General features: G+C 35.9%; 1 protein-coding gene and 1 pseudogene across 2 annotated transcripts; both read left to right on the top strand.

The window, feature by feature from the left end:
* Positions 1–1,726: 1,726 nt before the first annotated feature.
* Positions 1,727–9,413, top strand: LOC107801311 (25.3 kDa vesicle transport protein SEC22-1). Of its 2 annotated transcripts, none has more exons than XM_016624621.2 (6): positions 1,727–1,980; positions 4,813–5,021; positions 6,609–6,769; positions 6,875–7,021; positions 8,373–8,449; positions 9,008–9,413. In XM_016624621.2, exons 2-6 carry the CDS (start codon positions 4,834–4,836, stop codon positions 9,089–9,091), a joined length of 657 nt encoding a protein of 218 aa, XP_016480107.1. In that variant the 5' UTR covers positions 1,727–1,980; positions 4,813–4,833; the 3' UTR covers positions 9,092–9,413. The 2 variants fall into 2 exon arrangements, with proteins under 2 accessions (XP_016480107.1, XP_016480108.1); XM_016624622.2 differs by lacking the exon at positions 9,008–9,413 and adding an exon at positions 8,597–8,963.
* On the top strand, positions 7,925–8,105 carry LOC142175023 (U2 spliceosomal RNA; annotated as a pseudogene).
* Positions 9,414–11,375: the final 1,962 nt, after the last annotated feature.

The raw sequence follows: 11,375 nt of genomic DNA, 5'->3' as shown, positions 1-11,375 counted from the left end.
TCCTTTGGCAATAATTTTCCACAACTCTTCACCATCAAAAAGGTACTTTTGAAGCTTCGAATTCGTGTAAGAATGTCCACAGTTGAGTCCAGTCATTATGGCGAACTCACGAAGGCCGAAGCAAACTGGTAATCTTTTATAATCAAACCATAACTCCTGGTCTTCTCAGACAATACTCTACGGAGTAGAAGGCCATGCACTATAGATGCTTGAAGCAGTGGCCTCTCAGGAAAATCCAAAAAATGCCTGAAAGGACTATTCCTAAACTTGTTTTCGAGGCCTTCATCCTGCAACAACTTTCGGAACTCACCCATACCTGCTAATCCTAATGAGGATCTCACAGTGATCTTCTTGTTGAATGTCTCATTATCATCTAAAAATGTCTTGTACTTTAAGGGTGGAAGTTCCGATCGAAGCTTTACAATTTCAACCTCGCAATTGCCAGACTCATCCTCAGGCATCTCATCCTGTACCTCGCAATGTCGAACAGTCATGTTTAGTGAAACATCCTAGGAAATATTTCAAATATCTAGACATAAACTTCAAACATCCACAGAGATGTTTCAAACATCTAGAGAGATGTTTGAAACGTATTAAGTTTACCTCAATAGATTGAGAAGGTGCATTATCATTCTTTCTCTTTTTTTTTTTCTTTCTGTCGCTGCCTCTTTTTCTTTTTCTTCTTCTTCTTCTTCTTCTTCTTCTCTTGAAGCTTCTTCTTCAGTATTTTCTACTGATGCTTCATCATCAATATCTGTCTCCTCTTGTCTTTCATCAATTGTTGTCTCCTCTTTTGATTCTTCTTCCTCAACATTTGTCTTTTCTTCTCTTACTTTCCTTTCTTCCTCTTTTTCTTCCTTTTCTATTTCCTGTTCTTTTTCCTTCTCAATTTCCTCTTCATTTTCGTTCTCTTTTTCTTCTTCCCCAGCATTCCCTCCTTCTACTACCTGAAGAGGTTTGACTTCCATTTCAGCTACAATTGATTTTTGTAGCTCATCCTCTTGAGATGTCTTAATTCTTTTGCTAGATCTTTTGGAAGGAGATTTATCTCTTCCTCTTCCACCTGTCTTTGACACACGTCCCACCCTACGTCCCTTTGCCATTTTATCTGCGCAAAAAACTGGCATGTTTGAAACATCTGGACAAAAAAGCGTTCCACAAATCCAAAATAGAGCAATATAACTGTTTCAACATCACAATAACTAATTTTATGGGCACGTGGAACAACCAATCAACGGCTACAATTAAAAAATATAAAAATACCAAATTTCTGCTAAAAAATATCAACTACACAACAACTCTAGAATTTATGCACAAAAACTACACAACAACAACAAGAAGATACAAAAACACCCAAAAAAATCAATTTAGGGTTGAAATAACAAGTTTAGAGTTTATCAATATGGTAGAAAAAAGAAAGAAAAAAACTTAACTTGATAATGAAATCTCTACTTTAAAGAAAATATGAATGGAATGAAGTCGATTTTTGAAGCCCTATAGTACTCTTGAATTTGGATATTGAATTTGAGAGAAAAATTGAAGAAGTTTGGGGGAAAATCACATGAGTAGTAACGTCTGGTTTGGAAAAAGGAGAGAGACTGATTTGAAAAGTGAGATTAAAAGATTGAGTTTTGTTATTTTGTAATATTTTAAATTTTACCCCAAATTTTTTTTATTTCTAATTTGACCCAAATCACCCCTAATCCTAGTTAACTAGTCAGCCTTTTGTTAATGATAAAGGGTGTCCCAAATACTTCCGCAACGCTTCAAACGTCTTTTAGAACACATTTTTCCCCAAATCTATGCAAAACCCTCTTCTTTCCCCACTTCCCTGAATCCTGTATTACTCTTTTTAATTACTCTTTTTAATTACATAAATCAACTGAAGAAAATTCAAAAACTTCCAATACAACCGAAGATCGGGAACTACATCCATCGATCAACCAACGTAGTAGTCAAGAGTCAAGACGCGTATGATTGGTAATTTGATCTGTCACAGATTTAACGTTTTTTTTTTTTTGCAATTTATTTATGTCAATGTGCTTCGTTTACCTAAATGGTTGAGTATTCTGATGAAATGGGTCCCACTAGAACGAAATTGATATAGAGGATTCAAATACTAGTATTCATACAGTTCGATCGGGACTGAAATCGCCTGTTAATTGTTTTTTTTTTTCACATTCGATCTTCTTAATCATCTTTTTTATTTTAATTTAAATTTTATGGAACTTCTGTAAGTGAATCTTATTGCATATGTGAAATGTTAGGTTACATTTGCAAAGGTGTTTTTGTTCTATAGATAATTATTCTGCAATTTTTTTCCTTAATGATGGTGGTATCTGGGCCAGATTGTGGGCACCCTGCCTATTTCATCATGTACCAGCTATAGGCAGATTGGATGAAATTACCTAGTATTTTTTTGCCTCTGTTGGGATTTGAACTTGAGACTTGATGGTTCTCCTGCGACTTCATTGATCACTAGCCAGACCCTTGGGTGCTTCAATTGTTATGCAACTAATTTCACAATGTTGTACATCTTGAATTATGTACTTTACTACGCCTGATTCTAAGTTGCTCGGACACAGGTGCGGATCTAGAGGTCGGATCCTTCGAGATGTAAATTCTAAGATTTGGGGATACAGATCCTAGTACGGATATGGGTGCGGTGATCCGGCTAAAAATAATTCGAAAAAATAAAAATACAAAAATATCTCTAAGTTATGAGAAATTTTGTAGTGTGAATTTCTTTTTTATTCTCAAGTTATAGATAAGTAAAGGATTAATTTCCTAGATATGGTATGTTATTTCTTCAAATTTACCCTAGTTTTGGTTCTGATTTCGGGAATCAAATTGTATCTCGTCCCAAATTTTTTCATCCGCCGTGGTCAAAGTACCCAAAATTGTTTGACCAAATCCGGTATGGATCCCATACCCACACCCCATACTAGTGTCGTGTCGAGATGGGTGTGACACCTAAACTGTCGTGTCAGAGCAACTTAGCGCCTAAATCCCAACGATTTGGGATCAGCTTTATGAATTATGTATATTTATTTTGCTCTAAAGGAAATGCTATATAGCTGAGCCGGTTTCTGTAGAAGAAGAAAGCAAAAGGCATGGAAGTTCGCTCCGTTAGCTCTCATGTGGATAGTTTGGGGGGAGAGAAATAGGAGAGCTTGGGGGGATTGAGTCTCCTTTTTCACATCTTAAGAATAGTCTTTTATATTTGATCGCTTTTTGGTGCACTCGTATAGCCCCTATTTGTATAGAAGATTGGGCGTCTTTAATAGAGAATCATGTTCTGATGTAAATTCTCTACTTTTTGGTATACTTCTTGTATACGGGAGTTCTCTTCCTTTTCATTAAAACAATTTACCTTATCAAAATAATTTATTTTGCTTTATGGGGACTCACTTCATTCCAACACTAAGTAATTTGTCTTCCAAAGCAAAGTAGAGGTTCTCTAAATTCTAGGCAAAACTGGACCTAGTGTAAATCTAATGACAGCAACTAAGTTTTTATCCCAATTAGTTGGTGCCGAATTATGCATTTTTTGTCTCTTGAGTAATATTTGAGGAATATAGCTCATTTTAGTAGGTCTTTGATAAGTTCAAAGAGGAAACTGTTTTGGGGGTGAATCCTTTTTATGAAATTTTAAATAGCTTCAACTTGCCACGGGTCAAGGTGACCTCTTAAGTTCTGCAATGGATTTGCTTTCTCGAAAATTTGAATTCATTATACCTTGTTCTTTTCTATAGTTAAGTTACACAAAGGGCGATAGGGGCAGGGAAAGCTGCTTCATTTTGGGGCAGGTCATTGACACGCTCATAGGTTAATGGAACGTTGCAATCAGCAGGGTATAATGCATAAGTTATTATCATATATGGGAGTATGTTATATAAGGTGGGAATGATAGGATATTAGAAAATTATTGGACTACACCAGTGCAAAGTCGTAGGGAGTGTTAAATATCTCTAGAAGTCCTAATCTGAAGTTCTGAACAACATAATTTTTCAACTTACTCTGCTCATTTGAATCATTATATCAATTTGATCTCAATCGCCTCTAATTCCCTTAGGAATATCAAATTTTCTGTTCAGTATTCATACACTATACATTTTAGATGATTTTATCTTGCATTGAAGAGTTTGATAAATTTTAATAGAATGCCTTCAAAGTCATACATCTTTGCTAACTTTGAATGGTTTAGTTGGATTAACATAGTACAAAGTCATTGGATTGAAGTTATAGTCTCTAAATGAGAGCAAAAGTCATTGGATTCCAAGAGATAAAGTAAAAGAATAAAATGCATCTTAGAGAAGCTACTTGCTATCTTTTTACTCTTGCACAAGAAAAGCCTGAGACTTATTGGACCTGAAAGTAGGAAAGTCCCATAAAAAGGCGTTGTTGGAATCAACTGTCCAAGGACTTGTTGCACATGTGACCTACTGAAAGCTTGGAACTATGCTGGTAGATGGGTCAAACAGAAAAAATGGTGGAAGATCATCCCAGCCTGCATTTGGTGGACAAAGGAAAGAAACAACAGATGTTTTGAAGATAGGAGTAACTCTATACAAGTAGTTAAATGAATTGTATTTTAAATTTTGATTTTCGGTGTAAAGAGTTTTGTATAGGAGATACAAAATCTATTCTACAATTTCTGGAAGCCTTGTGTAAATACTGTTGCCAGCATATTCTTGGTGTTGATGTATAAAATGTTACCATTAAAAAAAAATAGAAAGTATGAACTTATTTGTAACATTTCCTGCTTCAAATCTGCAAGTTTAGCTCTTACCTTATTGTGTTTGCTTGTAGTTGTATGCTTGTGGAAGAAAGATGGTGAAATTGACAATGGTTGCTCGTGTGACTGATGGTCTTCCTTTAGCTGAGGGGCTGGATGATGGTCGTGATGTTCCAGATGCAGATTTCTATAAACAGCAAGCCAAGTCCTTGTTCAAGAACCTCTCTATGGGCCAGATTGACGCATCAAGGATGTCCGTGGAAACTGGGCCTTATATTTTCCAGTATCCTTTTATTTTGTTTCATATATCATCTGTTTCGATGTTACTGGTGTGTTACATCTCTCATTGCCATGCTCATGGAAGTTTCTCACATAGTTACCTTTTATTTTATTTTATTTTATTTTATTGTGAGATGGTACAAGCTAAGTAACAGAGTTGTCTTTTCCAGATAACTTCACTGAATCTTATATTCAACATTATGATGTGTAACAACTTCCAGCTCAGAGACAATAATAACAACAACAACAAACAACCCAGTATATTCCCACAAGTGGGGTTTGGGGAGGGTAGTGCGTACGCAGACCTAGTGAAGATAGAGAGGCTGTTTCCAATAGACCCTCGGCTTAGATAGAGTGAGATGAGGAAGAAGGGGAAGGAAAAGAAAGAAAAAAAAATCCAATAAAAAACAATTTTAGAAAAAAAGAAATATATATAGAGAGAGAGAGAAAGAAAAAAAAAAGAAAAAAGAAGGGGGGGGGGGAGGAATTAGTAGTACTAAACACTAACAACAGGGACACTTCCAGCTCAGAGAAAGACGCAGAATTTTGTCACTTTGTTTATGCACTTGTGAGTGGGACTGCATTTTTTAATTTTTGTATTTTATTTTTTGGGTGGAAGGGGGTTCCATTAGAGACTCCCTAATGAATATTCAAGAATTCAATGATTTGTCCCCTCCCTTTTTGTTTTTCAACAGTTTATGGGGAAACAACAATTTGGTATACGCTTGAGTATATTGCTTAGCACCTGAAGTTATTTTTGCAAAAGTTAGGGACAACAGGGAATTTTCATGATATAAACAGAAGTAGTATAACTACCGAGGGCTTCTCTGGCTTCTTCTTGGGTGGACTGGACCGAAATTTAAGAGGAAACAAAAGACAGGCCCTCATCTGTACAAAGTCAATTTTCTCTTCAAATCTCTGGCTTCTTCTTGGGTGGACTGGACCGAAATTTATGAAGAAACAAAAGACAGGTCCTCATCTGTACAAAGTCAATTTTCTCATTCATAGACTGCCGTTATTCTTTCCCTTCAAAGTACCCACATAATAGCCAAAGGGATGAAGAGTGCTCCAGCTTAATGCTTTAGATGAGCTAAGGGGATCTTTCTTGTTTTCCTATTGGAGGACTCCTTGTCCTTAGCCCCTTACCATATATCCTCTCCTTTTCTCTTTCAATACAATTCTTTTTTCAATCTAAAGTAAGTAATAATTTGAATGACATCTAACCTTGGATTTGCAGAAACTGGTAAATACATTTAGAAAAGGAGAAGCTGAACAATAGGCATGATGCATTTTATGCATATCATAACTGTGATTCTGTTTTCTGCTTTTGGTCATGGTATGCACTTTATCTATTTAAGCATTATGTTATCCATTTTCCAGATTAAAATAGCAGGTTTAAGCTTATAGATGGACGCATGATTTATTGAACAAAATCTCAGGATTTTCTTTCCAAGTTACACCTATGATTGCGCTAGGCTTTACAAAATAAACATACTTAACTACTGCCTGTTTCATACTAAAGTTTTCTTTCCACCAACTAAAAGTAAGGTGCTCTCTGGGGATTCAGTGCTCTCTTAACTCATGACCTCAGTTATATCATTGAAGGCCGTGTTTGTTATTTGACAATGTGTGATCGCTCTTATCCCAAGAAACTTGCCTTTCAATACCTGGAAGATCTTAAGAATGAGTTTGAGCGTGTCAATGGGAGTCAAATTGAAACTGCTGCTAGGCCTTATGCTTTTATTAAATTTGGTATGGTCTTACCTATACTTTGTGCTTTTATAATTTCGAATTGGTCTTCTTTTGAATACTAATTTTTCTTCTTCTTGCAATTTGTAATTTTTCTCGGTTCAAAAGATACATTTATACAGAGGACAAAGAAACTGTACCAGGACACCAGAACTCAGCGCAATATTACAAAGTTGAATGATGAACTTTACGAAGTTCATCAGATAATGACTCGAAATGTACAAGATGTTTTAGGTGTTGGTGAAAAGTTGGATCGTAAGTCTCTCATTCCAGTATTTGCCTGATCTCATTACCATCCCATAATATTTGGAAAAGTTTGTTGTGCTAACCTTAGCACTTCCTCATTCATCTTGTAAATATCTGTGAAGTTACTGATGCTTAGTGTGTTCTGCTTTAATTCAGCCCTGAAAGGCTACCAAATACTGTCTGACAATTTCTTTATTCACGAGTATTTTATGCTATTACTTTGCTTTTTAATTTTAAGTTTATTTGTCATCCTGAAATATTAGTTAGAGGTAATGCCTATTTGTTATGACTTGTGAAGTATTCGTTCCTCCTTTTTTTTCTCCGTTCTGTACACCTGGAAAGCAAATTTTTATACTCGTCATTTCAGTGATCATAAGGCTACCAAATTAAAGCCTCCATGTATTTCTTGTATTACCTCTGCCTTTTCCTCCAAACGGCATATATTTGTCAGATGAGCTATTATCCTTGAAGTCTTCATATTCTCAAAAGTAGGTTATTGCTCTAATATTCACAAAGCCTATGCTGCATGTGGTGCAAAAGGGTGGGCCACAATCAACCTTTGTCAAATTAAAGTTAAGAGTTGCGTCAGTTGTGACATTTTATTGCATCACAGTAATCGAAAGCACAACTAAGAATAGAATGTGATGGAAGCAAATGGTTCATATAACTGATTTCAAGTCCAGGTAATTTGGATTAAGGCTTATTAGTTGTTATATCACATTAGTTCATGTGTTTGTCAGGAGTCCTGTTATTCTAGTTAGAGACATGTACGTCCTTTTAGGAATAAGTGAGATATAGAGAACTTCTAGTTTTGGAGAGCTCTTAATTTGTTTTAATAGACATTATTTAATTTTTCTATAACCGAGAAATCCTGAGGGCCAGTTGGAATGAAATAAATCTGAATAAAGCGGAATGGTGCAGAGATTTATCTGTTCTTAACTTCTTATCAGTTTAATAGCTGATATGTGGGTCATCGGCCCACACGATATTAACTCAATTTTTTAAGGGGGAAGGTCCATTAGGGTAGCTTGCTATCCGGTCCTTCGTGTGTCGCCTAGGCGTTGCACTACAGTCTAGGCCTGGCGCACTGCACCTTAAAAAAAAGAGATTTATTTAGTTTACCCCAACTAATGAGAATCAGGAATAGTTGATTGATTGATATAAATCCAAACACATATGTTTTTCTGTCAGTCATAAGACTCTAAGCTTTAATATCGATCAGCAAATACTCTTGCTATCATGTATCATTTGTCATGTAGTTGGTTCTCTCTTTTTTCATCCTTCTTATTTTCATGGGATTATCTCCTATAGTTTATATTTGATATTAGAGATTTGATTGTTCAAATATGAATTTCTGCAGAGGTCAGTCAGATGTCCAGTCGCTTGACATCAGAATCCCGCATATATGCTGATAAAGCAAGAGATTTAAATCGTCAGGTTAGTGCCATGGAAATTTAAGATAATGTGCTCATATTCTTGGCAGGAAGTGTACTTTCCACTTTTCATTAGTCAGAATGCAAAGTGGTGATGTTTCAAGGAACATGAAACTTGGGATTTGTTCTTTAAGTTCTAATGCACACACAGATTCATATCATGTAGGATGGCACTGTAGAAGATTATGGGGCTCGATCTCCAGTTGATTGTGGATGGAAATTTTCTATCGTTGAACAGACCATTTGGAGGCCTATGGTTAAGAAATAGGATGGAGAAATATTAAACCATGATGTATCACCATTGAGGACTTCTGTTTCCTGCCATTACTCCTCGAAACTTGCACTTGCTTCACTCTCATTTGTGACTAGGACAAACCAACAGAATGGGAATGAAATTTTGTCCCCGTCTGGTTCTAGTTTTAGGTGTCTTGTTAGATCCTTGCACTAGCATAAACATGTAGGCATGTATCAGATTTGCTTCCTATCTTATCATGGAATACGTTCTTTATTTTTTTTTATCTGCGATTACTTTAATATACTGACTCATATCTTCATAACTTAGGCTCTGATTCGGAAATGGGCTCCTGTCGCTATTGTCATTGGAGTTGTCTTTCTCCTCTTCTGGGCAAAAAATAAGATTTGGTGATTCTGCCAATCCCACATGCAGTTTAGAGAAGTGTTATTACTCTTGATTACTTCCTGATTTTCCAGCATCAAACTGTGTGGCAACAGATAGACCACTAACATTTCAAAAGGTGGCTGCAATGTTGTCTGCGCAATGAAGAGATTGGTTTTTTGCGGATGTGACACCCAAGCTATGAGTTTGATAATGTAAAACAGAGATAGACCATGAAGAACAATTTTGGTATACTTTGAAAAATGATACTAATCTCAGTCTTCTCAGCATATTTTGCATATGATTACATAACTTTAAAACTTGAAGTCCAACATTTTCTTGTATCTGGGGAGATTGGTTGCACATTGTTATATAGAAATACAGTATAAAAATTGCAGCGTCTGTATTTCGTTTTTCCCCCTTCCCCACTTACACATGCAACTGAAATATTGTGCAACATTTCCCAGAAAATCTCGTGTGTTGTGCAACAGAAAATGCCTTCCTACTTATTTTGATCGTTGGCGTTCATTGGAGTTTCTGACTATGAGAGAGTTATACTCCAAATAGTTCAAATTTGGAATGGTATTTTCCTTAAAGGTTCCTGGCCTCCCTTTTCCATGTATTTGTTGTTATTTTTATAACCACTCTCAAAATAAGAGTCGATATATATATATATATATATATGCATTTTTTAATGTTATATATAAAAAATATAGGCGTAATACATACGAAAACACTTAAAGTTGACACCATTTTTCATTTAGACACTTAAACTAGACCTCTTTCCATCTGAACTCATTTCTGTCACGACCCATTTTCTGAACAAGCCGAGACCGACACTCGATCACTAAACATGACCGAGCGAACCATCTCTGCTTATCAAGTCTATTATAACTCCAAACTTTATATGCAACCAGGCAATACTCTAACCAAATACTTTTGATTAATTTAAATATTTAAATAAATCAACTCCAAAACTTTATTCGTAGTAACTACTGAATTACTGCTAAGTTATTATCAAAAACATCTGAATCTTAACCCAGCGACTATGTCTATGAAGCCTCTACTGATAAACTGATGCACTGCTTAGGACATGAGATTTCCTGGCCAGTTCTCTAAGTAAACAAAGAAATAACTAAATAAAGATGACTCTAAGGAATACTCCACGAACAAAAGCAGAGCTCACCAATAGCACTGTAAGAGAAGGAAGCCCTAACCCGTTGCATGCTCGCCTGCAAAACCGGTTCCTACGTTGTACCGCAGGCCTCTGTATGTTCCCAAAAGAGAATGTCAGTACCATCCGTTGTACTCAGTGAGTCTCAACAATAGGGGGCGAAATTTTAATAACATATACATTACGGGCAAATGTTCTAAATGCATGTAAAACATAAAGCTTATAAGAATAATTCTAAAATAATTGCATAATCGCAGTTTATGAATATTCTAAAAGAAATTCTTTTTTTTTTCTTATAAAAAATATACTTCACTTTATACTTGGGAGTTCCAACTATCCTGACTTAATTCTGTCTCAGTCACCGTGTGATCGGCATGGGTTCGATCCCAACATGATCGAATAGGCCCAATCCACGAGGTGTCACTCACTTCATGGTTCTCAACGCTCATGTATCATACCTTAGCATGACTAAGTAAATTCTCAGCAACGAGACCCTCGGCTCGTGTGCTCCCTACTTTGGCACAAGTAGTTTCAGGAAGTCAACGCCTTGGTCAGGACCCTCGGCCTGGACGATGACCCCTTCTCAGAATAAAGGATACTCCCAAAAATCTTCTTGTGACTTTTCAAGTCTAAATCTTTTCTATATAGAACATCATGTATATGTTCATGCTGGTATCCTTAAATGTAAAGCATGCATAAAAATGATATAAACATGTAAAAATATTTCTAAAGATTCTTGCTTCTTCATAAATTTTCAACATGAAAATAACATATAAGAATAACACAAAAATCTGAATATTTATGCACATATATCATAATAAATCATCTAAACTTTTGCTAGAACAATTCTAAGTTAATAGGTACTCACTCGCTCCAATTAAGTAAGTATAAGGCAAAATGCATACTTTACCCATTGACCTTGTCCCCAAATCCCTCTTACACACCTGTTAAAGACGGGAATAATATTACACACCAAAACTTTTAAAGGTGTGTCAATTACACATCACTTCGGTGTTTGACCACATCTGCTTAAAGATTGCTATTACACGTGCCAATCAGCGTCTGACACGTATCATAAATCGTTAAAAAAGACTGAAAAAAACCTCTGCCCCCATCCCCACTCCTCATCTTCCCAAAGAA

This window comes from Nicotiana tabacum, chromosome 20 (genome assembly GCF_000715075.1).
Source record: "Nicotiana tabacum cultivar K326 chromosome 20, ASM71507v2, whole genome shotgun sequence".
Classification (NCBI taxonomy): domain Eukaryota; kingdom Viridiplantae; phylum Streptophyta; class Magnoliopsida; order Solanales; family Solanaceae; genus Nicotiana; species Nicotiana tabacum.
The sequence above is the reverse complement of the archived record's forward strand: the minus strand, read 5'-3'. Positions and strand labels throughout refer to the sequence as shown.

Bases quoted from the DNA above. Each gene is read 5' to 3' on its own strand.
- LOC107801311 (XM_016624621.2), top strand. From the start codon at position 4,834: ATGGTGAAATTGACAATGGTTGCTCGTGTGACTGATGGTCTTCCTTTA. The intron at 6,770-6,874 runs GTATGGTCTTAC...TCGGTTCAAAAG, and splicing joins TTATGCTTTTATTAAATTTG to ATACATTTATACAGAGGACA. The intron at 8,450-9,007 runs GTTAGTGCCATG...TTCATAACTTAG, and splicing joins CAAGAGATTTAAATCGTCAG to GCTCTGATTCGGAAATGGGC.